The sequence below is a fragment of the Dendropsophus ebraccatus genome, chromosome 1 (assembly GCF_027789765.1).
Source record: "Dendropsophus ebraccatus isolate aDenEbr1 chromosome 1, aDenEbr1.pat, whole genome shotgun sequence".
Taxonomy (NCBI): domain Eukaryota; kingdom Metazoa; phylum Chordata; class Amphibia; order Anura; family Hylidae; genus Dendropsophus; species Dendropsophus ebraccatus.
The window spans coordinates 163,765,208-163,792,945 of NC_091454.1; the positions used below are offsets into that span (position 1 = coordinate 163,765,208).

Here is a 27,738-nt window from a genome sequence, read left to right on the forward strand (position 1 = left end):
GATGATACACATTTCCACAAAAACTGTTGAAAAACTGGATATTTTTCAATTACTACATTAATATAATTTCCTTATTCCATTTTTAGAAATCTTTTGGATAGTGTACAGTCTGAGGTTATAGCCACCATAAAGAAAACATTCAGCCTCAACCAGAATGAAGCTATCCATATGTTCCAAACTTTAATGGCCTGCATGAGAACCAAGCACCTAGTAAGTTTAGTGATTCTTGAATGTTTCTTGTGCATTCGGTATTTTTATTATTGCATATTTTATTTTTACATCATAAAAGGCAACAAGTCGCAAACAATGCAAAAAACTCATAAATAGCCTTTTATGCTAAGGAATAAGAAAATATTTAGTATGATTGAACGGAATTAAAACATTGTTTGCAAATGCACATTGTGGAAAAATTTGTATGACATACAGAAAAAACAAGATTTTTTTTTAATATTTTGCCTACATGAATTGTTGTATCTACAATCCCTATTATGAAATATACCATTAGGGAATCGTGAGTTAATTGAAGGTAGTTCTGTGAAAGCCGAGAGCAGCTACAAAGATTATGCCTCGCCCTGGAAATATATCCCCTGTGGTATTGCTGCAGAGGCTTTTAGAGGGGATGTCTCATATATTTCATTTTAATTTCATTAAAAAGCCACTGCAGTAAAAAAAGAAAAAAAATCAGATTGTGAGAGCTAATGGGGGCAGGGGATTAGAGTGATGACAAAATGTAAAGTGCTGCAAAATAAGTTGGCACCATATAAATAAATACATTTTTATAGTATTTTTATCCCACTCCTTTATGTAGGTTTGTAAAAGCAAAATACTGATTTTCATTTACATACATTTTTTGGCTATTTATTTTGTAGTTTTTAAAAACCTCTCTAGGAGCAGCCATGTTGGTAACAAATGCTTCCGTCCTGTATTGTCAGAAGTTAATTGACAGAATGTCATAGAATTTTACAATCTCCAAGCAGTAATGGAGTGCTGCCCCTACCCCAGAGGAAACAGAGTGACAGGAGGGATGTACACAGAGCTTTACCATGTATTGTGCTACCATTCTTTGTTAGGGCCGAAATTGTCAGCAAGCATTCCATTGGACACTCATTGGGCTGATTAACGCCCTATGTCAGTGATCCACCGATAAGTAGGAAACCGCCTGATTGCATCTTTTATGCAGCTGTAAAAATTATTGCCATCAGCTGCACATCTGTGAAAATGAAGATGATAACATAGAAGACTATTGGCAGAAAAAGACCATTTGGTGCATTTAGTCTGCCCTATCCTATCTTGGATAGATATATGTTCATCCCAGGGATATTTAAAGTGTGACTGTCGTTTTGCACCACACTGAGCTGATCTTCTAGCGGTAGAATCAATAGGGTAAAGAGTCATAATGACAGGTACACTTGAACACTGGCTGCTGGGATTTTCCACAGATTTCTGAGAAAACAGAGAACACAGACTCCAAATCATAGTCTCTTACCATTCTGTGAACAGCCTAATAAATAATTTATCACATAACATTATGTGTAAAACCAGTTTATTCTAGATAGCTTTCTTATTGTCTGTTGTAGATAACTGTGTTCCATGCTGGTCCAGAAGAACAACAAGATATCGATGTTTCAATCCTTACGTCACTATTAAAGAGTCAGTACTTTATTTTACATATAGTGTTGTTCTTGTACTTTATTTTACATACAGTGTTGTTCTTTGACTTTGCAGTTTATGGAAATATTTTCTCTGTGACTGACATATTTGGATACAACATTCGTCATGTTTCTATGTACATATAGATAAACTACTCTATGACGCGGCTCCATTAGAATCAATAGAGCCATGTCATAGAGGGGAGGAAGAATTTTCTCCCACTGAGAGCCAGCCCGCCTTCAGTGCTTCAGTCCAGGCCGGTACCCAGAAACAGAATGACACCGTACTCGGGAACTGGGCTGCGGTTCAAGAAAAGTACTGCGGCACCGGCTTCCCTGTGCCGACGCCATTCTATCCATATGCTAAACTTAAAGCGAATGTACTGATGGTACATTGGCTGTAAACTTAATACCTGCCTTACTTCATATAACTGTGATGCCTTGCCAGCAGGGCCAGTTTTAGGAAAATCTGGGGGGTATGCCAATACCTAATGGGCTTGGGGGCACATGGTGATTTGCATAAAAATGTTCTATGATTGTACAGATGAACGTGGCCACTGTAACTGCTGGCAAGTATCTGGCTGTCATGACCAGCCAGTGGTTCACAGGTAATTCTCTGACCTAAATGACTGGTCCTGTGCCATGTAACATTTAACCCCATTATCAATTTTAGGGCCCATTCCCGCTGAGCAAAAGAGGCTGAATTTATGAGTGGAGGCTGTGCAGCGGATTCCGCTTGAGATTTTGGTTGTTGTATTGTTTCAATAGGATTTCTCGTACGCCTCTGCTCTCCATTTAAAGAATGAACATCTTTCAGTGGTTGTGCACTCGATAGCACTTTTATAAAGTATGAGGCTATGTTCACACAACGTAAGGTTCATATTAATCACGGCCGTTGTTGCCGATTTGAAACAACGGCCCTGATTAATATGAACCTTACATTGTGCTGCCCTTTATGGAATCCTGGCCAGAGTGTATACACATAGTATGCGCTCCGACCGGGATCCCTGGCGGCTCCGCAAAAAACGGTTATGTCATTTTTCAGCGGCCGCTATTCATTAAATAGCGGCCGCAGGAAACATGTCAGTGCACACAATGGAGCGTACGGCTCCAGCCACACGCTCTATTGTGTGCAGTAAGGAATTCGGATGGGCCCACATCCAAATTCAGCAGCAGTGAAGATCGTCCGGCCAGTACTGCAGTGCCGGCTGGGATGATCTTGTCTGACACTGGCCGTTCCATGACCTAGTGGGGGTAACGGAACGGCTGGTGTCTATGTGGGAACATGGTCTGAGGGTGAGAATGTGATGCACTACAAAGTATGGGGTAGTGAAACCCCTCATAAATAACCGATATAGCTCACAACCCCCTCAATCCCTAGCTTCTATAGGGCATCACTGCAACCCCTCCCCCATCCCTTATAGTATCATCTTACATCCCCCCCCCCAATGCCACTCCCTCTATAAAAAAAAATTCTAAAATATTGGTTGGTTGAAGTTGGAGCAATAACATTGACAAACTGATATAAACTTTTGATTCCTCTGCTTTCAGGTACAAATATGTCTCCATATGATCAGCTTGTCCTAGCCTTGGCCTGGGATAGAGTAGATATTGCCAAAAATTATATATTCATACATGGACAACAGTGGTTGGTACGGAAGCCTTTATATAAAATTATATGGAATTAAAATCTTGCAGAATGTTGCTGTGTTCTTACTTGCATAGCTTTAATTACACACAAAACATGGAAAAAAAATTAAAATATATTTAAAATTATAATCAACTAATTTATGCTTATTTTCTATAGACAACACCACTGGAACAATTAATGCTGGATGCACTTGTAATGAACAGAGTGGACTTTGTCCAGCTTCTCATTGAGCATGGTGTCAGTATGCATCGGTTTCTGACAATTCCCAGGCTGGAAGAACTGTACAATGCAGTAAGTGATCAGAGGGTGGCAACACTGTCATTTATAAGAAGCTCCAGCTCAAACACTGTCACAAGGCAAATGGGATTTCTTGCTGACAAGGAAAATGACATCAATCTAACTTTGGTGCCTACGTATATAGTATATAGTGAACATAAAATATATAGCCCCTTGTTTAATCCATGCAGATACCTTCTCTGGTTCCATATTTAAAGGGTATAAAAAAAACAGAATAACTTTCTTCTAGAAACAGCACCACACATGTCCTCATGTTGTGCCTGGTGTTGCAGTTTTATTAAAGCAAATTGAGCAGAGTTATAATACCACACACAACCTGAGGACTGGCGTGGTGCTGTTTTTGGAACAAAGTAGCTGTATTGTTCCAATGCTGGATAACCCCTTTTGAATATTTTGAACATTAATAATCACAAATCCAAAAACTGGAAACACTACACCTTGTGGCAATTTTTTTAACAAATTCTCAAATTGGGGAAACACCAATAAACATCACTTTACATGAATACAACAGAGGTTCAACTAGTACATTCTGTAGCCTGGCACTGCACCAGACAGCATATACCCTCTTCTAGACTTGTATATATAGTTCAGTAGCGCATAGCACTTTGTCTTACCGACACTTTAGTGCAATAGCGCACAGTAACTTTTGTTTACGGCACCATGCACTTAAGTTTAGTGTGAAATCTGTAGGTAATCTGCATGAAACACTGTTATTTTTGTTAAGTAGGTTATCTTAGTTTAGCCGCACTCTATAATATTTATAGTGCTTAAAAAGCACTATATTGTAATCCGTATTCCTCTTCTTCTTCCGTTTCTTCTTCCAGCCATTTTCTGCGCGTAATACAGCCCGAACCGCTTTGCGCACAGACTCCGTTCAAACGGCGTTTCGAAGCCCTCGGCGGTGTGTGGTGTGCTATCTATTTTTCGTTTCAATCGGATTTGTCGTTTTTAAGAAATTTACGTTTAACCCCTTGCCGCAAAATGACGTTCCTGGAACGTCATGTAAAGCAGGTAGTTCCCGCAACATGACGTTCCAGGAACGTCATGGCTTCCCTGCCTCCCCCCGCTGTCCCTATAGAAGATCGGGCAGCAGGAGGATGCTATGTCACACAGCATCCCCCTGCTGCCTCTGCCCGGAGGGGAGCCGCGCTCCCCCCGGGCAGTTAACCCCATAAACGCCGCGGTCAATGCGACCGCAGCGTCTATGGGGAGATCGGGCGATCGGGCGGCGGGGGGAGGCTGCAGCACGTTGCCTCCCCCCACCGCCACAACTAGTATGTCCCCCGGCCCCCTCCCCTTGTCCCCCGATACCGGAGATCACCGCTATTACCGTTATAGCGGTGATCTCCGGTACCGGGAATTACCGGCGCCGCCGAGAGCTTTCATCTCCCCCCACCGTGAATCCACGGTGGGGGGAGATGAAAAATATCCCCTCAGACCCCAGATCAGCCCCCCGATCAGACCCCAGATCCCCGTACCCGGGCGGCCATCAGATCCAAGATGGCCGCCCCCATCCCTGCGATGTTTGTTCGCAGGGATGGATATAAAATAATGATCAAAGCCCCATGCTCTCCGCCACCGGAGGTAGCGGAGAGCATGGGGCAGTGATCGGGGACCCCCCCGTGTGGTCCCGGAGCAGGCGATCGGCGGTATATACTATATACCGCCGATCGCCTGTTCCCAGTGCTGCCCGGCACTTTTTATCCCCTGTCACCATAAATCATTGGTGACAGGGGATAAAAACTGTCACTGTGCCCCCCCCCAAGTCGCCCCCCACCCCCCCAGTCGCCCCCCACCCCCCCAGTCACCCCCGTCCCCCAGTCACCCCCCCTTCCCCATATACTCACCGGATCCTGGAGCTCCGTCCTCCTCGACGTCCTGACTGCTTCTGATGTGCGCATGCGCGTCAGAAGCAGTTAGCTCTGAAAATTTAAAGTGACAGAGACCAATTTGGTCTCTGTCACTAAACTATGATTACTGTGATAGAAAATATCACAGTAATCATAGTAATACAGTGAAAATGAAAGTGAAAAAAGAACAAGTGAAAAAGTGTAAATGTGAAAAAGTGAAAAACATACAAACAAAATAAAACACACTTTTTATTATAGTAATAATTGCGGTTTACTCCCAGATTACCCGTAACCACCGCAGGTTGCCCGTATCCGCCCCAGTTTGCCCGTAACCGCCGCAGGTAGCCCGTAAACACGGCAGATTACATGTAACCACCGCACGTTGCCCATAACCACCACATCTTGACCGTAACCACCCCAAATTGCCAGTGACCCCCTCCAGATTGCCCGTAACTACCGCACGCTGCCTCTGACCACCGCACGTTGCCCCTGACCACCGCACGCTGCCTCTAACCACCGCACGTTGCCCCTAACCACCGCACGTTGCCTCTAACCACCGCACGTTGCCCCTGACCACCGCACGTTGCCCCTGACCACCGCAGGTTGCCCCTGACCACCGCACGTTGCCCCTGACCACAGCACGTTGCCCCTGACCACCGCACGTTGCCTCTAATCACCGCACGTTGCCTCTGACCACCGCACGTTGCCCCTGACCACAGCACGTTGCCCCTGACCACCGCACGTTGCCTCTAATCACCGCACGTTGCCTCTGACCACCGCACGTTGCCCCTGACCACAGCACGTTGCCCCTGACCACCGCATGCTGCCTCTGACCACCGCACGTTGCCCCTGACCACAGCACGTTGCCCCTGACCACCGCACGTTGCCTCTAACCACCGCACGCTGCCTCTGACCACCGCACGCTGCCTCTAACCACCGCACGTTGCCCCTAACCACCGCACGTTGCCTCTAACCACCGCACGTTGCCCCTGACCACCGCAGGTTGCCCCTGACCACCGCACATTGCCCCTGACCACAGCACGTTGCCCCTGACCACCGCACGTTGCCTATAATCACCGCACGTTGCCTCTGACCACCGCACGTTGCCCCTGACCACCGCACATTGCCTCTAACCACCGCACGTTGCCCCTGACCACCGCACGTTGCCCCTGACCACCGCACGTTGCCCCTGACCACCGCACGTTGCCCCTAACCACCGCACGTTGCCTATAACCACCGCACGTTGCCTATAACCACCGCAGGTTGCCTCTAACCACCCCAAATTGCCAGTGACCCTCTCCAGATTGCCCGTAACCACGCCAGATTGCCTGTAACGACCCCAAATTACAGGTATCCATCCCAGATTACCTATAAGCACTTCAGTTTATCCGTTACCACCCCACATTGCCCGTTACCACCCCGCGTTGCCCGTAACCACCCCGCGTTGCCCGTAACCACCCCACATTGCCCGTAACCACCCCACGTTGCCCGTAACCACCCCAGATTCTCTGTAACCACCCCAGGTTGCCCATAACCACCCCAGGTTGCCCGTGACCACCCCAGGTTGCCCGTGACCACCCCAGGTTGCCCGTGACCACCCCAGGTTGCCCGTGACCACCCCACATTACCTGTAATCTCATTTTTTATTGTATTTTAGTAACTGCGCTATTCTTATAACTATTACTAGCTGCGGTTTTGCTCCTGTAAATTGGCGCTCCCTTCCTTCTGAGCCCTGCTGTGTGCCCATACAGTGATTTATGCCCATGTATGGGATACCGTTGTACTCAGGAGAACCTGCGTTACAGATTTTGGGGTACGTTTTCTCTCCTGTTCCTCGTGAAATTAAGAAATTTTTAACTAAACAAACATATTATTGGAAAAATTCTAGTTTTTCAATTTTACTGTCTTATTTTGAATACTTTCCTCTAATACCTTTGGGGTCAAAATGGTCACCACACCCCAAGATGAATTATTTGAGGGGTGTACTTTCCAAAATGGGTGGACTTTTGGGGGGGTTCTCTTCTGCTGACACTACAGGGGCTCTGCAAACACACCTGGCGCTCAGAAACTTCTTCAGCAAAATCTGAACTGAAAATGCTAATTTGCGCTCCCTTCCTTCTGAGCCCTCCTGTGTGGCGATACAGTGGTTTATGCCCACATATGGGGTACCGTTGTATTCAGGAGAACCTTCTTTACAAATTTGGGGGTACTTTTTTTCTCTTATTCCTCGTGAAATTGAGAAATTTCAAACTAAACAAACATATTATAGGAAAAATTCAAGTTTTTCATTTTTACTGTCTAATTTTAAATACTTTCCTCTAATACCTGTGGGGTCAAAATGGTCACCACACACCAAGACGAATTCTTTGAGGGGTGCACTTTCCAAAATGGGGTGACTTTTGGGGGGTTTCTCTTCTGCGGACACTACAGGGGCGCTGCAAATGCACCTGGCGCTCAGAAACTTCTTCAGCAAAATCTGCATTGAAAAAGCTAATTGGCGCTCCTTTACTTCTGAGCCCTGCTGTGTGCCCATACAGTGGTTTACGCCCACATATGGGGTACCGTTGTATTCAGGAGAACCTTCTTTACAAATTTTGGGGTACTTTTTTTCTCTTGTTCCTCGTGAAATTGAGAAATTTCAAACTAAACAAACATATTATTGGAAAAATTCGTGTTTTTCATTTTTACTGTGTAATTTTGAATACTTTCCTCTAATGCATGTGGGGTCAAAATGCTCATCCTACCCAAAGATGATTTCTTTGAGGGGTGTACTTTCGAAAATGGGGTGACTTTTGGGGGGATTCTATTCTGCGGACACTACAGGGGCTCTGCAAATGCACCTGGCGCTCAGAAACTTCTTCAGCAAAATCTGCATTAAAAAAGCTAATTGGCGCTCCTTTACTTCTGAGCCCGGCTGTGTGCCCATACAGTGGTTTACGCCCACATATGGGGTACCGTTGTACTCAAGAGAACCTGCGTTACAAATTTTGGCATGCTTTTTTTCTCATGTTCCTTTTGAAAATGAGAAACTTTAATCTAAACGTATATATTATTTGAAAATTTAAATTTTCGATTTTTTTACTGCCTAATTGTGAATACTTTCCTCCAGCCCCTGTAGGGTTAAAATGCTCATTATACCCCTAGATTAATTCTTTAAGGTGTCTAGTTTCCAAAATGGGGTCACTTAGCTAAAATTATTATGTTAATTTGTTTTCCCTAAGACCCATTGGCATCACAACATATGGGGGGTAAATTCGCCCCTGCGAGCCCCTGGGACGAAGGAATATTTAATGAAAAAATAACAATTAAATTTTAATCCCCTCCTCCATGAGGTATAAATAGGCTCCACCTCCCCCTAGACCTCAGTCTAATTATAAAGAAACATAAAACACAGGGAGGGAGTCTTGTGATGCCAATGGGTCTTAGGGAAAACAAATTAACATAATAATTTTAGCTTCCCTTACGTCCCATTGGCATCACAACATATGGGGAATTAGCAAGCATTATCCCCAATGGGCGGGTTATTTATTACGTCCGCATTAAGAACAGATCTTGCAAAGGTTGTTCTTGACAAGAAAAGAAGTATCCAGCCTGAAATATCTCACAAAGGTAGTCAAAGACGACCAGGTAGCTGCCTGGCATATGTCCTCAAGTGGCACAGCGGCACGCTCTGCCCAAGTGGAGGCCACAGCTCTAGTAGAGTGAGCCCTGGTAAATTCTGGTGGATCCAGATCAGCAGAGGAGTAACATAAGGCAATGGAGTCACAGATCCATCTGAATATTGAAGGTTTTGAAGCCTTTCTCCCCTTGTTCTTTCCTGCGAAAGGGATAAAGAAATTCTTGTCTTTACGAAAATCACCTACTCTATGTAGATAGATCTTGATAGCTCTGGATATGTCCAATAAAGAAAGATCCAAGTCTTCTTTAGATGATCCAGTAGGAGAAAATACAGGCAATACTATTGGCTGGTTGATGTTGGCAAATGAAGCCACCATAGGCAGGAATCCTGGAAGGAACCTAAGGATAACTTTGTCTTGGGAAAAAAATCACGTATGGAGGTGCGGAGCCAAGGGCTTGAAGTTCTCCAACTCTCTTAGCAGAGGTAATGGCTAGTAAAAGAGAAACTATCAATGTTAACTTGAAGTTTACTTCCTCCCAAGGCTTAAAGGGAGGAAGACACAGGCGTCTCAACACAAAGGATAAGTCCCATGGGTCTACCTGCTTTACCAGGTTAGGCCTAGTCTAGCCTTAACAAAATTCTTTACCTCCAAGATCTGAAAGAAACGTGAGTTTAGGTGTGCAGAGAGGGCTGCTAACTGCACCTTGATGGAACTAGGTTTTAATCCTTTATAGAAGCCTTCCTGTAAAAACTCCAATGACTGTGGAGTAGAAGGTTTAAGTCCATCAATACTCCTGCTTGCACACCAATCTTGAAAATCTTCCAAATACGTGCATAAGATTTATTTGTAGTGCTACTACGAGCGTGAGAAAGAGTATACTATACCTTCTCAGAAAAACTAGAGTCCAATACGGTCCTCTCAGTCTCCAAGCTGTCAAGCTGAGGCTGGAAAGATTCCTGCACAGATGTTGACCCTGGAATATTAGATCCGGATGCAGAGGTAATCTCCAAAATTCCCCTCTGCTCATATTCATGGGCAGGGTGAACCATGACCCCTTCGGCCAGAAGGGAGTTATTATTATTACTGACGACTGATCTAGACTGATCTTAGTCAAACTCTGGGAATCATGGCTATGGGAAAGATATACGCCAGCTGGTATGTCCATGGTATTGTCATTGAGTCCAATACCGTGGGATTGTCTGCCCTGTAAAGGGAACAGAAATTCCTCAGTTTGGCATTGCTTGCTGATGCCATGAGGTCTCTCTGAGGAAGCCCCCACCTCTGGGTTAACTGAATGAACACTCTCCTTGAGAGAGACCATTCCCCCGGTAATGTCAGGCCTCGACTCAATCCGCCAATATATTGTCGACACCCCTGATATGAATCGCAGAGAGTCTGGTTATTCTGGTTTCTGCCCAACAGAAAAATCTTCTCTACTTCCCTGAGGAGAGAAGGGGATCTGGTACCTCCCTGTTTAGGTACGCCACACAGGTCATGTCATTCATCCGGATTCTGACTGCTCTCTGTAAAATAGGAGGAGAAAAATGAAGAAGAGCTAGGTAAATCGCTCTGAGCTCCCTCACGTTGGAGGGCAGAGCGGATTCCTGTTGACTCCAAGATCCTGCAGTCGTGATGACTGTCAGATGAGCTCCCCAACCTGTTCCTGAAGCATCTGTCGTGATGGTTATCCAGTGTGGTTCTGAAAATAAAACTCCATGTTTGACTTGTCTCCACCACATTAGAGAATGTCTTGTTTGAGTCGATAGAACATCATCGCATCCAAGTCCTTCAGTCCTCGGTTCCATACTGTTAGTGCTTCTCTCTGAAGAAATCTCATGTGCCATAACGCCCATGGCACTGCGTCCGCAGCTGAGGCAAGGAGCCCTAGAAAGCGCATTTATGTTCTTATGGATACCTGACGAGGAGGAATTAGGAATTAAGTCTGATTTCTCTATGTTGATAAGCCAACCTTATTGTTGAAGTATGTCCTGGACATAGTTCAACTGAACTCTCAGAAGATCCTGAGTCTGAGTCATAATCAACCAATCGTCCAGGTAAGGGATAACTTTATCCCCTGTAAACGGAAGCGAACCATCATGGTGACACTACCTTAGTGAAAACAAAGGGTGCGGAGGTATTCCGGATGGAAGGACTTTGAATTTTAAGTGTCTTACCTTCCCCTGTATTTGGATGGCGAAGGCTCTCCTGTGAGCCTTCAGAATCGGTACATGAAGATATGCATCCGGTAGATCTATGGTGACCATAAAATCTCCCTCCTGGAGGATAGATTTTACCGATCTTATGTTCTCCATGTGGAACGTCTTCTTTACGATGCACCTGTTTAGATATCGCAAATCTATAATAAGCCTCCAATTTCCGGATGGCTTCAGCACTAGTAACACTGGGGAGTAAACTCCCTGACCGATCTCAGATAGAGGAACATCCTCTAGAGCCTCAATGAAAAGGAGGTAAAGAATTTCTGTCTCTAGGACTAAGTGTCTTTCTGGCTTAAGATTTCTTGACAGAAGAAATCTTGGAGGAGGAAGAGATGATAAATGAAGGACATAACCATTTTGAATAATATTTAACACCCAGTGATCTTTTCTTAATTCTTCCCAGGCAGGGAGAAACAACTCAGACGTGTTCCCACTGGACAGCTTCTGCGTCAGAAGTCTGGTTTCTTGTTGGTGTCCTTATTCTGCTGCTTCCCGGAACCTCTTCTGGAATAGTTTCTTCCTCGACCTCTGTACTGGTATCTCCCTTTGCCTCGCTGAGGAGATTTTGCTCTGCGTAAGGAATCACCGCTCTTATAGGACAATGGTAGGGACTTCCCCTCCTTGTCAGACAATTCCTCCATTAATTTATCCAGCTCAGAGCCAAACAGCCTACCTGGCTGGAACTCCATATTACAGAGCTGAATTTTGGAGTTAGCATCTCCAACCCAGGGTTTTAACCATAGCGCCCTTCGGCAGCGGTTGAGAGCGTACTAGTTTTTTTACGCTAACCTGGTTCCCTGAGATGCATCATCGCAGAGGAAGTCAATGGCCATAATGACCTTTTTTAAGGAGCAAAGGACCTTGTCCCTGCTAGCTCTACCTTCCAAATTTTCCTGGACCTTGGTCAGCCATCTTCTTAGGCTTCTAGAAACCTCAAAGAAGAAATGGAGACGGCCCCTTGGGCTGCCGCTGCCGTATATGATCTCTTGAGGGCTACCTCCACCCTTCTATCCATCGGATCCTTAAGATTGGATCTGTCCTCCGCAGGCAGCATAGTACATTTTGACAGTTTGGCTATGGCCGGGTCCACCTTTGGAGGCTCAATCCAGTCCTTACATTGTTCTTCCTTGAGAACATATAAGGTCTTAAACCTCTTGCTCAAACCCGGAGCCTTTTCCGGTTCCTTCCATTCCGCCTGTAACATAGACAATGAAGTCTTACCCACAGAAAAAACCCTAGGCTTTTTTGAGGAGGACCAATCCTATCCTCTTCTATTTCCTCAGGGTGTATTTCAGCTTGCACAGCTTAGCAGAGCTTGTGAATTCTATCAGCTGTGAAATACCCCTTGAATAATTCTTTCTCATCTTCAGAAGTAGAAGAGGTTTCAGAAGAAGATGATGACTTAACTTCATCAATCACAGTAAAACTGAAAATGACCATAATCCTACAGCCATAAAGTAATATACTCAAAGGCTGGGAGTAGAGAGAGAAATGCTCCATTTGGTCTTTAACTTAGGACACGGGCGGCGAATCTCATTAGCCGCTAAAGTCTTTTGCACATAGTCCTTGACCCATACAACTACCTCCTGAACATCAGGCTCCTCATAGGTTTAGGTCTGCATGAAGGACAGCGTACTTAGGCATTATAAATATTTTTAGGCATTCATAAATATTTTTATGAAAGAAAGGATGAATCTTATCTGGAAAAAATGATCCTCCTACGGTATCCATAGCCGTCAGGTAGTGGAGTCTCACACTCGGCACTTGAAGTGCTTCCTTAGAAGGTCTTTTTCCAGCAGCAGGACTGGTCTCCATTTCAGACATCTGCAAATAATCAATGTATTACAATACATATAAACCACTAGCCTGGCTAGAGTGATATCGGAAAGAGACACTAGGTGGCAGCAACACTTACTTTTAAGTATATAGAAGAGAGATCACAGCACTTTGCACTCAGATGTTTTCTATTAGATCCAAATGAGCCACAGAAAATCCTTCCAGAGGAAGACAGCCAGACCTAGAGGTAGCAACAGCTTACCTTCTGCCTTGAACACACAGCTAATCCGGCATGCAGAGAGCGCGCGCCGCTGCCGGCCCCTGGAAGTGACATGGCGCTGATGCCACAGTGCTGAGACGCACGCAGCGCCGATGCGTTCCACAGTCGAACGCAAATGGAAGAAAAGCCAGCCACTCGGGTGACACGCAGAGTGCGTTCCAAGATGCACTAGGTAAGAAAAACTTAAAAGCTAAGACCTGCAGAAGCAAATATCAGGATACTACCTGGACACCGGCTCCAGCGGCATCCCAGCAATCATTACCTGGAGAGAAAACCTGAATGCAACAGGTTAACAAAGCATAAAAACGGAGGAGGGACAAAGTCCCCTAGGGCTAACAGCAACGAAGTAAAAAAAGACTGAGGTCTAGGGGGAGGTGGAGCCTATTTATACCTCATGGAGGAGGGGATTAAAATTTAATTGTTATTTTTTCATTAAATATTCCTTCGTCCCAGGGGCTCGCAGGGGCGAATTTACCCCCCATATGTTGTGATGCCAATGGGACGTAAGGGAATGGGGGTTTCCAGTATACAAGCCTTCTAAATCCATTTAAGAACTGGTCCCTAAAAAAAATCAGTTTTGGAAATTTTCACAAAATGTGATAATTTGCTCATAAATTTCTAAGCCCCGTAACACCCTAAAAAAGTAAAATATGTTTCCCAAATTATGCAAGAATAAAGAGGACATATTGGTAATGTGATTTAGTAACTAATTTATGTGCTATGACTTCCTTTTTTAGAAGCAGAGAATTTCAGAAGTTCATAAAATGCAAAATTTTCACATTTTTCTTGATATTTTGATGTTTTTCACAAAAAATACACAAAGTAGTGACCAAATTTTGCTACTAATATAAAGTGTCATATGTGACGAAAAAACAATCTCAGAATCGCTAGCATACGTTAAAGCATCACTGAGCTATAAGAGCATAAAGTGAGACAGGTCAGATTTTGAAAAATGAGCCTGGTCATTAAGGCCAAAACAGGCTTTAGAGGCAAGGGGTTAAAGACCCCAAATTTCCCATAGAAAATAATGGCCCATTGCAAATAATGGCCACACTCTAACCGCTGACAGCCAATCACAGCACATATGCAAATAGCTGAAATATAGCAGCCAATAGGAACTCTAAGGTCTCGTCATGCATTGTATCACACCATCCACAGTCACATGTCCACTATTGGCCAATAGAAGATATAATATATGGAAGGTCCTAAACGATTTTGTCTCCCTGACATGAGTAAGATTGTCATGGTAACCGAGCAATGATCTTTACCATTATAAGTAGCAGAGGTCAGTCAGTAAAATAGCAGAGCTGAGGCAGCCATGTAGCAGGTACGGGATCCAAGCTGCTCTTAAAGGGACGGTACCCAAGCCGCTCTTAAAGGAACGGTACCCAAGTCGCTCTTAAAGGGACCCAAGACGCTCTAAATGGGTCCCTTTAAGAGCAAACTAAGTACCTGTAAGAGCGACCCGGGTCCCTTTAAGAGCGACCTGGGTCCCTTGAGGGGGTAAATGGGTCCCTTTAAGAGCGACCTGGGTCCCATTAAGAGCGACCTGGGTCCCTTTAAGAGCGAAATGGGTCCCTTTAAGAGTGATCTGGGTCCCTTTAAAGGAAATATTTCGCTCTTAAAGAGACCCGTTTCGCTCGAACTGGGTCCCTTTAAGAGTGAAATATGTCCCTTTAAGAGCGACCTGGGTCCCTTTAAGAGCGACCTGGGTCCCTATAAGAGCGAAATATGTCCCTTTAAGAGCGACCTTGGTCCCTTTAAGAGCGAAATATGTCCCTTTAAGAGCAAAATGGGTGCCTTTAAGACCAACCTGGGTCCATTTAAGAGCGAAATATGTCCCTTTAAGAGCAAAATATGTCCCTTTAAGAGATAAATTGGTCCCTTTAAGAGTGACCTTGGTCCCTTTAAGAGCGAAATGATTCCCTTTAAAGAGCGACCTGGGTCCCTTTAAGAGCGACCTGGGTCCCTTTAAAGGACAACTCTCATTGGCTGGAGCGCATCACATGGCTTCCAGCAACCTCAGCCAATCAGGGCTGACGAAGCTGGAAGCCATGTGATGCGCTCCAACAAATGAAAAGGCTGCTGGTGCGCATGTGCACCAGCAGCCTTTTCCGTCCCATTCACTCTCTATGAAGACGCCGAGGAGGAAGAAGACCCGGACCGCCCCCCTGCTCTGACGTCGTCGTCACCAGATGCCGCCCGGGAGAAGAGGACCGTGACGATCGTAATAGGTAATGTATATATTCTTTAACTTCCGGGCGGGGGGTCGGGGGTCCGAAAGTGGGGGAAGGGGGCCAGACCGGGTATTTAACCACATTACAAAGTTAAATAAGCTAAAAAAAAATTTCGTGGGAGTTGTCCTTTAAGGGACCCAGGTCGCTCTTAAAGGGATCCAAGTCGCTCTTAAAGGGATCCATGTAGCTCTTAAAGGGATCCATGTAGCTCTTAAAGGGATCCATGTAGCTCTTAAAGGGACGGGACCCAAGTCACTCTTAAAGGGACCCAAGTCGCTCTTAAAGGTATGGGACCCAAGTCACTCTTATAGGGACGGGACCCATGTCGCTCTTAAAAGAATGGGATCCAAGTTTCTCTTAAAGGGAAGTCACTGGTAAAGGGGCGCTCTTTTCAAGCACTATGTATTTTCCTGGAAATGCAAATCTAGTTCTATTAGATACCCAATATCTTTTGTTATCCCTGATGAGCTTTGGAAACCCAAAAGAAACGGGCCAGGTCGGGATATACTTGTAGGGTACATTACATTTTATTTCTAAGGGGTAGAGCGGGGTAGGGGTCACTCTTTTTAGGGCGAATGCAAAGACTGACCCTTAGTGAGCAGGGGTAGAGATCCACACACACAGTAGGGGCTTCTAGGGTGAGATTCATCACGGAGCTTGGTGGATCATCATTCCCACTTCTTGGAGGGGGCTCCCATAAGACGCACCATGACCATCATCATCTGTGAATCACAGCTCAGATTTAACATCTTAATGAGCTCTGACAAAATGAAAGGTGAACTGTGATTGGGTGCTATGGGCAAAACCGGATAGGTATGGTTTCACACTGTCACAAATATGGAGATTGTCTTTAGTGTGTTAGCATGCGCTGGTTTTGTATGTCATACACTTGGCAATAATTAGACTAGGGCTGCACAGCAATTCCTGGATGCATGCCCAAGAACCATTGTGTTGCATTGCCTGGTTAAGCGACTCCATCACTCATACAAGCGAATGGAATGAAGTTGGGGCATGAATTTGCAAATGAAGGTTTCTTTTGGGTCTTATTCAACATCCCAATGTTCAAAAAAGCAGCAAGACTGAAAAATGTATGTCTTTATGTAATATGAATTACACGTTAGAAGCATTTTAATGAAAGTTTTGTATTTTACAGCAGTCTCTTGTTTTGCCTGTTTCAGGCACAGAATACAAGTAAAGACATCATACTTCATCTCATTCAAGATGTGAAGAAGGTACGTAGCTACTGTATAATGACAAGAGCTATGCAAGGTCGAGGTCTCACATAAATAATTCAAAGAATTAGCCCAGGCAACAACAAGAATACTGCTTTTGGCTACTGTAATGGAGTACTACAAGGCCTCGTAGTTTTATTTACCTAACTTCATTACACAGATCTGTCAGACAATAAGCTGTTTGAATGGTCACTAATGGCAAATGCCTTTATCTAGTATAGTGACTAAATGTAAGACTTGACAGTGTCTGTGATGTGGAAGCCAGATAGCCATGGGCATTACTACAGATATGATTGATGTATATTTCTCAAACCAGCAATCCTAATAAATACCCCATTTATTTTTTTGGGTGGTATTACAGTAGTGGCTATGGTAGTTAGTGCCCTCACAGCTAGCATGCAGCACTTCTAGGTTCGTTAACATGATATGACAGGCCCGCTCAAACTGCTACAGCCACTGATTGGATAAGCAGGCCTGTGATGTCATGTCCCTGAACCTGAAAGTGCTGTACTGTAGGGACCAGAGCTCTATCATCATACCGATTTATTCTTTTTTTTACCCCCATCACTGAGCAAATATCTTAAAGGCGTCTGGCCCAGACAAACAAACCACTTATCTAGAAAGACAATGGTTCTGGCTACAGTATAGTTGAACTCTGAAATACAGTTTGTACCAGCTTTTAGGAAATTACTACGGAACCGATACACAGTCAATTTTATGACAAAGTGGGTTAAGGAACTTGGCCAAATCAAGTCTGTGCGGGTGTCATAATGTGTCATGTTACATTTGTGCATTGTTTCCCATTGTGCATTGCTAATCCTTAGTAGTTTCTTTTTATGATACAACATAGTGATCACTGACTTTATTTCAGGGGAATCTATCAGCAGAATACAAAATCACTCTAATGGATGTAGGACTAGTAATTGAATACCTTATGGGTGGAACATTTCGATGCAACTACACAAAGAAACGCTTCAAAGCAATGTATAAGCTTTTAAACCAGGTATTTATTCAATTGTTATGCCCTGAGTTTGGAATCCTATAGGCTACAAAAGATGTAAAACTTCTTGGCATAGGGGCATACGTAATTACAGAATTCACACAATTTGAACTGTTTTTTTTTACTGTGGCAAATGATTAATATTTTAGAAATTTTGTGCATTTAAAGTGTTCAACTATTACTTCTCTCAGACAAAAATAAAATGAAAAATAAATAAATAAAATAATAATAAAAATAATAATAATAATAATTATTATTAAAAAATATAACAATTGGAGAAACCTGATTTTTTACCTAAATTGACAATCTAGGATGTGACTCTCCTGACAGGGCTTTAACCTACTCAAGCCTTTGTTTCTGAGGGAGATACACTATTGGGACTAGCAGAGGCTTATTTCCCTCTCCCCACTGAAATAAAAATTACAATCCTGCATGATAAAGTTATTGAAACACACATTCAGTCAACAGATATATCTTGTGTATGATAAGTTTATGTGTGCCACCAAACCATCCAAAATCCACAAAATCTTGCAAGCCAACTTTTTTTGTATATATATAAAACAGCATATTTATTGTACTGCAAATTCATGGCACCTTGGCATCACATATAATTCTGCCCTTGAAAATAACCTAGTTATATGCCATGACAAGGGGTCGTCCAGTGTTTTTAAAGGGGAGAAGCATATATCCCCTGTCTTCTCCCCCACCTCACACAGTGCAATTGAGAGAGTACTATTTTATTTAACCCAGTTCTCTTTTTTTTAATTATTATTTTCCTACTGGACAACCTCTGTAATGGAGGGGCATGGCAATATAGGAAGAATAAAACAGTGATAAATGTGAACTATAGTAGACGCTAAAATATTAAACTTTACAAAAACACTGGAATTCCTTTATTTGAAAGAGTGTCAATTGGGCCCCTCAGGACATCTAGTCCAAGTGTAACTGGAAGAGCTGGTTGCCGTACCTGTGGCTGTCTGCTATACAGCAAATTGCTGCAGATACTGTTGCAGAAACTCAGGCAATATGCCTGCCTTCATAATAATGCAGGGTAAATAAAAAAGGGAATGTTTTTATATGAATTTATGAAAATAAGGTGATTTCTATTAATAATCTCCAAAGAAACTACCAATATATTTCATTAAAGCTATAAAATTTTATATTTCAACAAATTTTTCAGAATTCTTTGGCAAAGAGTTCAGTCAGTGCCCCCGCAGGTGAAGAAACCTTCGACAGATCACAGAGAAGAGAAAAAACAAGACACAATCACTTTCTTCAAACAGCTCAGCCTTACAAACCAAAGGTACAAAAAAATTAATTTACAATAAATTTTAATTGGGGGAGGGGGTAAATATTTAGCTCAGAGCACTGATGATGAAATAAGATAGCAGAAATCTACTACACATAGCTGACAATCATGTTAACCTTTTCACAGGATGGTGTATATGAAAAAGAAAACCCACAAAAGCCATGTAAAGTTGGAAGCAATAAAACTGAAGATGATAATGGAAGGCCGTTCCATTATCCATTTAATGATCTTATGGTCTGGGCAGTCTTGATGAAGAGACAGAAGATGGCACTCTTCTTCTGGCAACGTGGAGAAGAATCCATGGCCAAAGCTTTGGTTGCAAGATGTCTTTACCGAGCAATGTCCCATGAAGCTCGACAGTGTGATATCTTTGATGACACGCCAGAAAAACTGAAAGCCTATTCCATGTAAATATTACAATTTTATAAATTACAGTGTATGTCTACAATAGTCCATTCATACTAATTTGTCCAATATCGTCCTGGAAACAATTAAGAGACCACTGCCAAATTATCAGTTTCTCTAGTTTTACAATTTATGTGTTTGTGCTTGACTAAAATGAGCAGTATTCTATCATTCAGATAGAAAATATTGTATTTTAGAGTAGTTTTGGAAGAAAATGACAACTGGTCAAAATAACAAAACCGTTACAGTTACCAGACCTCAGATAATCCTTAGAAAACAAGTTTATATTTATACTAAACCACACAGTACTAATATTTTACCTAAGGTGGAGTCAAGAGATAGATAATTTGTGGAATGTCCCTGATTTTTAAAGAATACCTGTCATGGCTCCAGGCTCTCATAATTCCGTGTGTGTTGAGTAACTTTATGTCACTCCTGAAGCAGAAAACTCCAGCTCAGCTTTGTTTGATGCCTTGTGACCATCTGTCTTCCTCTTGATCACATTTCAGAAGTTTTTTAATGGGGCTCAGGTCTGGAGGTTAGGCTGGATATGACAGGGTCTTGATCTGGTGGTCTACACCTTAATTGACTTGGCTGTATGACACAGGGCATTGTCCTAGTGAAAAATAGCAGAAGTAATCAGGTCCTCTTCCTGGATAACCTTGTATTGTAACTTTATTCTGGTGGCTTTCACAAAGACAAATCTGTCTGATTCCAGCCTTGCTTAAACAGCCCTCCATCATCCCCAATCCTGCAGCAAATTTCACTGTGAATGTGAGACACTGTGGCTTGTAGGCCTCATTGGATCTCCATCTAACCATTACATGACCTGATTCTGGGCAAAGCTAAAAATTAGACTCAACAGAAAAGATGACTTATGGTCCTCTACGGTCCAATCCTTATGGTCTTTTGCAAACTTTAGCCTGGCTTCTTGGCTTCTCCCCAAGTAATGTCCTCCACATAACAAGAGTATAGCATTGGTTTTTATACTGTTGCTTTCTAAATAGGATTTTGTGTAGATGATCACCTAATCAGCAACTAAATAAGTAGATTGAAGTAGGTTTGTGGAATTCAACAAATATGGCAAAGAAATGTCTGTCATACATGTGGAGATTATGCTTCAAGAATAAATTGGAGGGGTCTCTTAATTTTTTCCAGAGCTGTATATATGTAACAAAGATCTCTCTAGTATTTTGTCAACCAAATTCAAAAGGTGTTTATTCTATGCATTTATTTTTTATAGTGTGTGTATTTTTACACTCATTTCTTTGTCCTCCATTCAGAGAATTTGGATACCTTGCAGAAGAACTCCTAGATAAAACCTACAAACAGAATGAAATAATGGCAATGAAGCTACTAACGTATCAGTTGAGCAACTGGAGTCAATCAACTTGCCTTAAACTTGCTGTTTCTGGAAAACTTCGAACATTTGTTTCCCATGCATGCACACAGAAGCTACTGACTGATATGTGGATGGGGAGACTAAACCTAAGGAAACATTCTTGGTATAAGGTAATTATTATGGATTACTCTGAGATTTTTACCATACAGGACCATAACTGTATTTCATGTATTCCATCTTAGGCTAGGTTCACACTACGTTTTTGCAATCCGTTTTTTGCAAAAAAACGGATGAAAAACTGATGCAAAAATGGATGCAATTGTGTGCATCCGATTTGATCCTTTTTTTCCATTGACTTCCATTATTTAAAAAAAACGGATCAAAACTGATCCATTTTTTTTTTAACGTACACAAAAACGCAGTCAGTCTCATTTTTGTGTCCATTAAAAAGAAACAGATTCTTTTTTTATGATGGAAGTCAATGGAAAACAGATCAAAACGAATGCACACAAATGCATCAGTTTTTTCATCCGTTTTTCATCTGTGTTTTTTTTTTTGCAAAAAAAGGATGATAAGAACGAATGAAAATAACATGTTTATTATACCAGCATATTTACTTGTACTGTGTTTGATTTTGTAGGTGATTCTAGGCATTCTGGTCCCACCAATAATACCACTGTTGGGATACAAAAGCAAAGCACAAATGTCCCACATCCCAGTGTCCCCAGATGCACATGAAATGATTCTAAATGAAGGTCTGGAGACGAAGTTCTCTGTAGGCGAAGAAGGATGTGCTGTGGTAAGATCTCAACATTAGACACATTGGCTGGCATGCAGATATTCTTATTTATAAATGTGGTATAAATGAAACATATGTAATTCTCATAGCAACTTTGACTAATAGACAGCTTGTCCTATTTGGAAAGCTGAATGAACCTTTGTAGGAGTTATCGGACAACAGAAATATATTATTTCAAAAGTAGTGGTCAGGCTTGTTAAAAAAAACATGGATCCATGAAAAGGCAGAGAATTTAATCAGTATCTTTTATTTTTTCACGCAACCATGACCCATTTTTTTTTAAAAATCAGTTGCTAGACAATGTATTTTATTCTAGAAATAGCCATAAAGTACAAGGAATATAGTATTGCAGCTCGGCTCTGTTAAAGTGAATGGGGTTGTTGTTTTTTGGAAAAAAGACAAAATACAGAACATGACTCCTTTATCTTTATTATAGACAAAACCTGCTTGACCATTTACTTTTAGACTTTTTCTTTTTTGTAACTATGCTTTAAAACAGAGAAAATGGAAACATCAGCTATTATTCTGAATATAATATTAATTGCTTTAAAATATAAATATTGAAGCCCACACAGCTTTTTTTGTGGCATTTTTCTGGTGTTCTTGACTTTAGGTGTAAATAGCTTTATTTTACGTTTGGCGTTTTTAAGACAAACAGAATTCCATTCAATTCCATTGTGATCAAATTTTTAAGTTTTTTACAGTTTTTGCTAAAATTTAAGCCTGTGTGAAACCAGCCTAAACCCTTGACACAACTTTTCTATCCATTTTAAATCACAGCACCAGGGTCAACTTTTTGTTTCCATATAGTTAATTTTACATTAATATCAATGTTGACTATTCATGTTTTCTAGAATTTTCAGAAAGAAGCTCAGTTGAATGATGGATTTGGAGGAAATGTGCCTGGTATTAAGATTAAAGGAAAGCCTCGCCGTCTTCCACTGGCACAGAAATATTTTGCTTTTTATCATGCACCGATCGTGAAGTTCTGGTTTAACACGGTATTTTTCATACTTTGTCCCATTTTCTATCTTATTCTATTAGAATAGAACCAGAAAGTTTGCTAGGGGACAGATCTATTACATAAATAACACAGAAGGTTTACGTATGTGGGACTGTACATATGTGTGTTTGTGCAAATGTGTATGCAAATATAAATATACAACAGATTGATGCAAGAGTGAGTACTGTATATAGTGGCTTAGCTGTGGCTGAGCACACTCCAAACATGCTGACACTCACTAAAATAAAACACTGGAATAAAAAATAAAATATGAGTATGTAGAGACTATTACAATATAACATTATTTATCCCGCACAGTGTATACCATCAGCCACATAATGTTAGTCTATGTAAGCCATCTGGATCACAAAGACACAGAGCAGGGAGAGAGGTGCAGGCCACTATGCTTCTCTCCCTGCTTTTGCTACTGATGACATGTCTCTATGACACTTCAAATATTTTTGGGGCCAACAGGGACACTTTCATGTTTGTAGAAAATTAATAAAAATTAGAGATGAGCGAACCTCGAGCATGCTCGAGTCGATCCGAACCCGAACTTTCGGCATTTGATTAGCGGTGACTGCTGAAGTTGGATAAAGCCCTAAGGCTATGTGGAAATCAAGGATATAATCATTGGCTATATCCATGTTTTGCAGACAACCTTAGAGCTTTATCCAAGTTCATCAGCCCCAGCTAATCAAATTAGCGAACCGGGTTCGGGTTCGAGACGATTCGAACCCGAACCCGGTTCGCTCATCTCTAATAAAAATAGTAAAAATAATTTGCAATTTACTATTCAATGATACTAATCAGGTGTTTTTTTTTTAGATGGCATATCTGGCATTTTTAATGCTTTACACATATGTGGTTTTGGTTAAAATGGAAAGCAGACCCTCCGTACAAGAATGGATTGTGTTCTCATTTATAGTCACCACAGCTGTGGAGATCACACGGGAGGTGCGTACTAAGCAAAGGTCCTAAACACTGTAATAATAGGGCTGGGTTCACATTGGGGCTGTATATCATTGGAATAAGTTGTTAAAACATGAAGAAGAATGTGTGGCAATGTATCATGGACTGAAAGTCTATCATAAACACCAGGAAGACTTACAGACACTCTAAAGGGCTACGCCAATCTTTCCCCACCAATGCATCCAAAAAGAAATGTTATTCTACAGGTAGTATTGCTTCTTCTTGGTGTCAGACTACTCCCTTCTATGTGTTCCATACAGTATGTCTTGCTTGCCTATTGACTGTATACAGGTGTGAACAGGGCCGGACTGGGACTTAAAATCAGCCCTGGCAATCAAACCCCAGCAGCCCACATACCATATCCTTCCCAATATATCATGGATAGCGGTGTAAAATACAAGCTGTAGCAAATTCTGTTTCATTTAGCCGTGTCCCCACTACTCCCTTAACCCCTTAGCGACCCATGACGTATCTAATACGTCATGGCGCCGCGCAGGGCCGGCCTTTGGGGTGTGCGACCTGTGCACTTGCACAGGGCGCTTCACTCCCGGCCAGCTAGGGGGCGCTCTGGCAGACAGAGAGCTGCACTGCACATCTATGGACGTTAGATGTGCTGCCTGTCTGCTGGAGCGCCCTTCCAGCTGGCCGCCTGCCCTCTTTCATGCCTGGTGGGCTTGCTGAGGGCCCCTGCTGGATTGAGGAGGCTCCAGCAGCTGCCAGACATAGGGAAGAGACCGGCTCCATCCCCCCTCCCCCTCCTGCACTCTCCGTGGATGCCCCCCCTCCCTCTCAGCAGCTCCCAGGCTGGACATACCACAGAAGATCCAGTGAAGAGCTGTGGCCCCCTCTTCTCTGTCCTGGTCCCCCTCCCTCTGCAGTGATGTCTGCGCCCTCCTTTATACAGCTCTGCAGTCGGTGCAGAAGGTAAGGGGGAAGGCCTGCAGGCTGCAAAGTCATGAGGAGAGGAAGATGGAGATAAGTGCAGGCCTGGAGCCTGAGGCCAGCATGAAAAGTAAGTGTCTGTGAATGTCTGTGTGATGGGCCTGTCTGTGTGTGTCTCTGTGTTAGTATACATAGCTCTGTCATGTGTGTATGTGTGTACATAGCTCTGGCGTGTCTGTGTGTGTGTACATAGCTCTGTCATGTTTGTCTGTGTGTGTGTGTACATAGCTCTGTCATGTGTGTGTGTGTGTGTGTGTACATAGCTCTGTCATGTGTGTGTGTGTGTGTGTACATAGCTCTGTCATGTGTGTGTGTGTGTGTACATAGCTCTGTCATGTGTGTGTGTACATAGCTCTGTCATGTGTGTGTGTGTGTACATAGCTCTGTCATGTGTGTGTGTGTGTACATAGCTCTGTCATGTGTGTGTGTGTGTACATAGCTCTGTCATGTGTGTGTGTGTGTGTGTGTACATAGCTCTGTCATGTGTGTGTGTGTGTACATAGCTCTGTCATGTTTGTCTGTGTGTGTACATAGCTCTGTCATGTTTGTCTGTGTGTGTGTGTACATAGCTCTGTCATGTGTGTGTGTGTGTGTGTGTGTGTGTGTGTGTGTACATAGCTCTGTCATGTGTCTGTGTGTGTGTGTACATAGCTCTGTCATGTGTGTATGTGTGTACATAGCTCTGGCGTGTCTGTGTGTGTGTGTACATAGCTCTGTCATGTTTGTCTGTGTGTGTGTGTACATAGCTCTGTCATGTGTGTGTGTGTGTGTGTACATAGCTCTGTCATGTGTGTGTGTGTGTGTGTGTGTGTACATAGCTCCGGCGTGTCTGTGTGTGTGTATACATAGCTTTGTCATGTGTGTGTGTGTGTGTGTGTACATAGCTCTGGCGTGTGTGTGTGTGTGTGTGTACATAGCTCTTGCGTGTGTGTGTGTATACATAGCTCTGTCGTGTGTGTGTATACATAGCTCTGTCGTGTGTGTGTATACATAGCTCTGTCATGTGTGTGTGTGTACATAGCTCTGGCGTGTGTGTGTGTATACATAGCTCTGTCATGTGTGTGTATACATAGCTCTGGCGTGTGTGTGTGTGTGTGTATACATAGCTCTGGCGTGTGTGTGTGTATACATGGCTCTGTCATGTGTGTGTGTGTGTGTACATGGCTCTGTCATGTGTGTGTGTGTGTACATAGCTCTGGTGTATGTGTGTGTGTATACATAGCTCTGTCATGTGTGTGTGTATACATAGCTCTGTCATGTGTGTGTGTCTGTGTGTGTACATAGCTCTAGTGTGTGTGTGTGTACATAGCTCTGGCGTGTGTGTGTGTACATAGCTCTGTCGTGTGTGTGTACATAGCTCTGTCATGTGTGCGTGTCTGTGTGTGTACATAGCTCTGGCGTGTGTGTGTGTGTGTGTGTGTGTGTATACATAGCTCTGTCATGTGTGTGTGTGTACATAGAAGAAGACATTTAAAGAGAACCAATCAGCCCAACTGGGCTGATATGGTTCCCAGGAGCGCTGTATGAAGCTCCTGCAGCAGCCGCAGGACATACCGGCCGCAGTTGCTGCAGAATATTTATACTGGAGAAAAATGAGTTCTATTCCCCAGGCGCACAACAGGCAGAAGCGGGAAGGTAGTCATCTGGGCGGAGGCCATAGAGGCCAGTAACATACCTCTCTTCCTGTCAATCATCCCTCCGAGCGTGCTGACAGGCAGAGAGTGGTGACTAGACACAGACGGTGAGCCACCCAGATGACTACCTCCCTGCCTCTGCCTGTCACGCACCAAGAGAATAAAACGTGTTTTTCTCTGGTATAAAGCTTTTGCAGCAGCCGCGGCTGGTTTGTGCCGCGGCTGCTGCAGGAGGTTTATACAGAGCTCCTGGGAACCATATCAGCCCAATTGGGCTGATTGTTTTCCTTTAAGTTTCCTTTCCACTTTGCTGATAGACTGCAGATTTTCTGCACTCAAACCTGCAGAAAATCCTTAGTGTACCTGCCCTTGTATGAATAGACCCTTGGCGTGGAGGCTTATGTGTGTGTCTGCATGTGCTGTGTGTGTCTGTGTGTATTTGTGGGTAGCTGTGTGGGGGGCTGGGGTGGTAGTTTGGGGAGCTGGGGGTGGTAGTTGTTTGGGGGCTAAGTGTAGTAGTTGTGTGGGGGGCTGGGGGTGGTACTTGTGTGTATGGCTGGAGGGGTTGGTTGTTGTGTATATGGCTGGAGGGGGTAGATGTGTGAATGGCGGAGGGGTAGTTGCATTTATGGCTGGGGGGGGCAGAGTAGTTGTGTGTATGGCTGAGGGGTAAGGTAGTTGTGTGTCCGGCGTGGGTAGTTGTGTGCATGGCAGGGGGGCCGGGTGATGGGTGTTGTCTGGAGGGCAGGAAGCTTTATGTTACTTTAAAGGTGTCGGGGGGGGGGGGGGGCGCCGAAAGAAAGGTTTCGCACAGGGCGCCACTTACCCTAAGGCCGGCCCTGGCGCCGCGGGTGGTGTTCAGAGCGGGGTCCCGCCGGGACCCCGCTCTGAACGGCGCTGATCCCGGCTGACACGTGCAGCCGGGCAGTGCCTCTGTTAGCCGGCGCGGGTCCCGTTGCCGCGCCGGCTAATTAAGCACTTCAATTCAGCTGTCAAACCTGACAGCTGCATTGAAGGGCTTCAGACATCACATCCCTGGTGTCTAGTGGGTCGGATCTCCCCCCCACGATGCGATCGCGGGGGGGAGATCCGTTCTTCTGCCCGTGCCGGGCCTCAGCGTCGGAATGACGCTGATCCCGGCTCGGCAGTAGATTGCTATGGCCTGCAGCAGGCCATAGCAATCTATGACCGATCTCATGGATCTTTGCTGTGTATATACACAGCATTGATCTCTATGAGAGATCATTGCTGTGTATATACAAGCCCCCCAGGGGGGCTTCTAGTCCATGTAAAAAAAAAAGTAAAAAAGTGTTTTTATTAATAAAAAATCCCCTCCCCTAATAAAAGTCCAAATCACCCCCCTTTTCCCATTTTATAAATATAAATTAATAAATAAATAAATAAATAAACATATTTAGTATCGCCGCGCGCGTAATCGCCCGAACTATTAATTAATCACATTCCTGATCTCGCACAGTAAACGGCGTAAGCGCAAAAAAATTCCAAAGTGCAAAATTGCGCATT

General features: G+C 43.5%; 1 protein-coding gene across 2 annotated transcripts in view; it reads left to right on the forward strand.

The window, feature by feature from the left end:
* The first annotated feature begins 3,206 nt into the window (after nucleotides 1-3,206).
* Nucleotides 3,207-27,738, forward strand: part of LOC138801024 (transient receptor potential cation channel subfamily M member 7-like) — a 56,041-nt gene continuing 31,509 nt past the window's right edge. The window contains exons 1-10 of one of the 2 annotated variants that reach the window (XM_069983423.1): nucleotides 3,207-3,301; nucleotides 3,457-3,591; nucleotides 16,755-16,808; nucleotides 17,680-17,811; nucleotides 18,989-19,111; nucleotides 19,244-19,524; nucleotides 20,806-21,034; nucleotides 21,505-21,663; nucleotides 22,518-22,664; nucleotides 23,495-23,623. In XM_069983423.1, the coding sequence (XP_069839524.1) occupies nucleotides 3,209-3,301; nucleotides 3,457-3,591; nucleotides 16,755-16,808; nucleotides 17,680-17,811; nucleotides 18,989-19,111; nucleotides 19,244-19,524; nucleotides 20,806-21,034; nucleotides 21,505-21,663; nucleotides 22,518-22,664; nucleotides 23,495-23,623 (1,482 nt within the window). In that variant the 5' untranslated portion in view covers nucleotides 3,207-3,208. Of the gene's footprint in view, nucleotides 3,302-3,456; nucleotides 3,592-16,729; nucleotides 16,809-17,679; nucleotides 17,812-18,988; nucleotides 19,112-19,243; nucleotides 19,525-20,805; nucleotides 21,035-21,504; nucleotides 21,664-22,517; nucleotides 22,665-23,494; nucleotides 23,624-27,738 lie in introns of those variants that run through there. The other variant, XM_069983429.1, reaches the window with a different exon arrangement.